Source organism: Rattus norvegicus, chromosome 1 (genome assembly GCF_036323735.1).
Source record: "Rattus norvegicus strain BN/NHsdMcwi chromosome 1, GRCr8, whole genome shotgun sequence".
In the NCBI taxonomy this organism is placed as follows: domain Eukaryota; kingdom Metazoa; phylum Chordata; class Mammalia; order Rodentia; family Muridae; genus Rattus; species Rattus norvegicus.
This window is the reverse complement of record NC_086019.1, coordinates 172,304,670-172,306,650: the sequence shown is the minus strand read 5'-3', so window position 1 is coordinate 172,306,650 and position 1,981 is coordinate 172,304,670. Positions and strand designations below refer to the sequence as shown.

At 39.3% G+C, this 1,981-nt stretch overlaps 1 protein-coding gene across 1 annotated transcript; it reads left to right on the top strand.

Moving 5' to 3' along the window:
- Positions 1-756: 756 nt before the first annotated feature.
- Positions 757-1,701, top strand: Or10a3c (olfactory receptor family 10 subfamily A member 3C). Its single transcript, NM_001000225.1, has one exon. The coding sequence runs from the start codon at positions 757-759 to the stop codon at positions 1,699-1,701; it is 945 nt and encodes a 314-aa protein (NP_001000225.1).
- Positions 1,702-1,981: the final 280 nt, after the last annotated feature.

Sequence of the window (1,981 nt, the reverse complement as noted above, 5' to 3'; positions counted from 1 at the left end):
TGGAAAGTGGATTCTAAATATCACAATGCTTGTTTATGTTCTGAGAATGGGTTTGGTTAATTTTTTGCTTCATAGAAAAATGTTGCCACAGATAAGTATTCTACTAGTTAATGTTTTAGCTTTAAATTATTATTATTATTATTATTATTATTATTATTATCGTGTGCATGTGTGTGTGTGTTTGTGTGTGTGTGTGTGTGTCTGTGTGTGTGTGTGTTTATACATTTGCCATGGAGCGCTTGTGGAGGTCAGGTGACTTTTAGGAATTGCTTCTTCTGTCTTCCATAATAAGGATGGTCTATTTTGATTCTGTTGCACCATACTCTTCAGACTAACCTCGAGGTTATGGGTATTTCACTTGGCTTTGCCTCTCAGTCACATCTTGTCATAGGAGCACTGGGATTAAAGATTACTATACCATTCATATAAAAACCTTTTTAATTGTGGGTTCAAGGGATGGAACTGAAGTCAGGGTGTGAGGCAAGTGCTTTCATTAGCTGAATCATTTTGTCAGCCTTATTTTATAATTGTTAAATGATTTCTAAGCCAACATTATAACTTGTCCATTTGTGTTTTAAAGATTCATTGTTACAATTTACTGACTGTTCTTCAAAGATCGTAGTCTGAATCTCTGTCAAAATGAGCAGGTCTTTACAGTTTCTGCCAAGATCTTCAAATTTGAACTCGGCTCCTAATCTGTGACTTCATCTAATATGTACTATGTCCCTAAGACCAACACAGGGTTCCACTATTGAAATGAGGAGGCAAAATCACAGCTCTACAGTTGACTTCATCCTCTTGGGATTTTCTAACTATCCTGAACTTCAAAGGCAGATGTTTGGGGCTTTCCTAGTTATTTATCTGGTGACTGTGTTGGGAAATGCCATCATTATCACGATCATCTTCCTGGACCAGAGCCTGCACATCCCCATGTACCTGTTCCTGCAGAACTTATCCTTAGTGGACCTCTGTTTTAGCACAGTCATCACACCTAAAATACTTGTGGTCCTGACTAGTGAGAAAGCTACTATCACCTTTGGGGGCTGTTTTGCACAGATGTACTTCATTCTTCTCTTTGGTGGAACTGAGTGTTTTCTCCTTGGTGCAATGGCTTATGACCGATTTGCTGCAATCTGCCATCCTCTATCCTACCCAGTGATTATGAACAAAAGGGTCTTTGTAAAATTAGCCATGTTCTCATGGGTTTCAGGTACCATGATGACTACTCTGCAGACCACATGGGTGTTTAGCTTCCCCTACTGTGGCCACAAGGAAATTAACCATCTCTTCTGTGAGACTCCTCCTGTGCTGGAACTCGCATGTGCAGACACCTTCCTGTTTGAAGTCTATGCTTTCACGGGCACCATTTTGATTGTCATGGTTCCCTTCCTGTTGATACTCTTGTCTTATACTCGAATTCTCTTTGCCATCCTGAGGATGCCATCCACTACAGGGAGGCAGAAGGCCTTTTCCACATGTGCCTCTCATCTCACCTCTGTCACCCTCTTCTATGGCACAGCCAGTATAACTTATCTGCAGCCCAAATCCAGGTACTCACCAGACACCAAGAAACTGATGTCATTGGCATACACACTGCTCACCCCTCTGCTGAATCCACTAATCTACAGCCTGAGGAACAAGGAGATGAAAAGGGCTGTGTTGAAATTATGGCAAAGAAAAGTGGCTTTACACACAGGTTGATTTGTCGATGAACTTGGTGTTTTTCTATCATGCGCTTGATGTCTATGGATTTTGAAGGTGATGAGAACAGAGTACATTTCTTGGTTAGATTATGTCTTTCATAATATCTCCACATTTTAAAACATATCATATTAATCTTCTTAATACTTTAGACAATTGTTTTTAAGATATATATATGGTTATGAAACACAATTCACAGTTTATTGATCTACTTTCTGTTATTGACATACAGATCATTGCTATAGCATTGCCATTAAGATGGTGTTCCAATAAACATTTA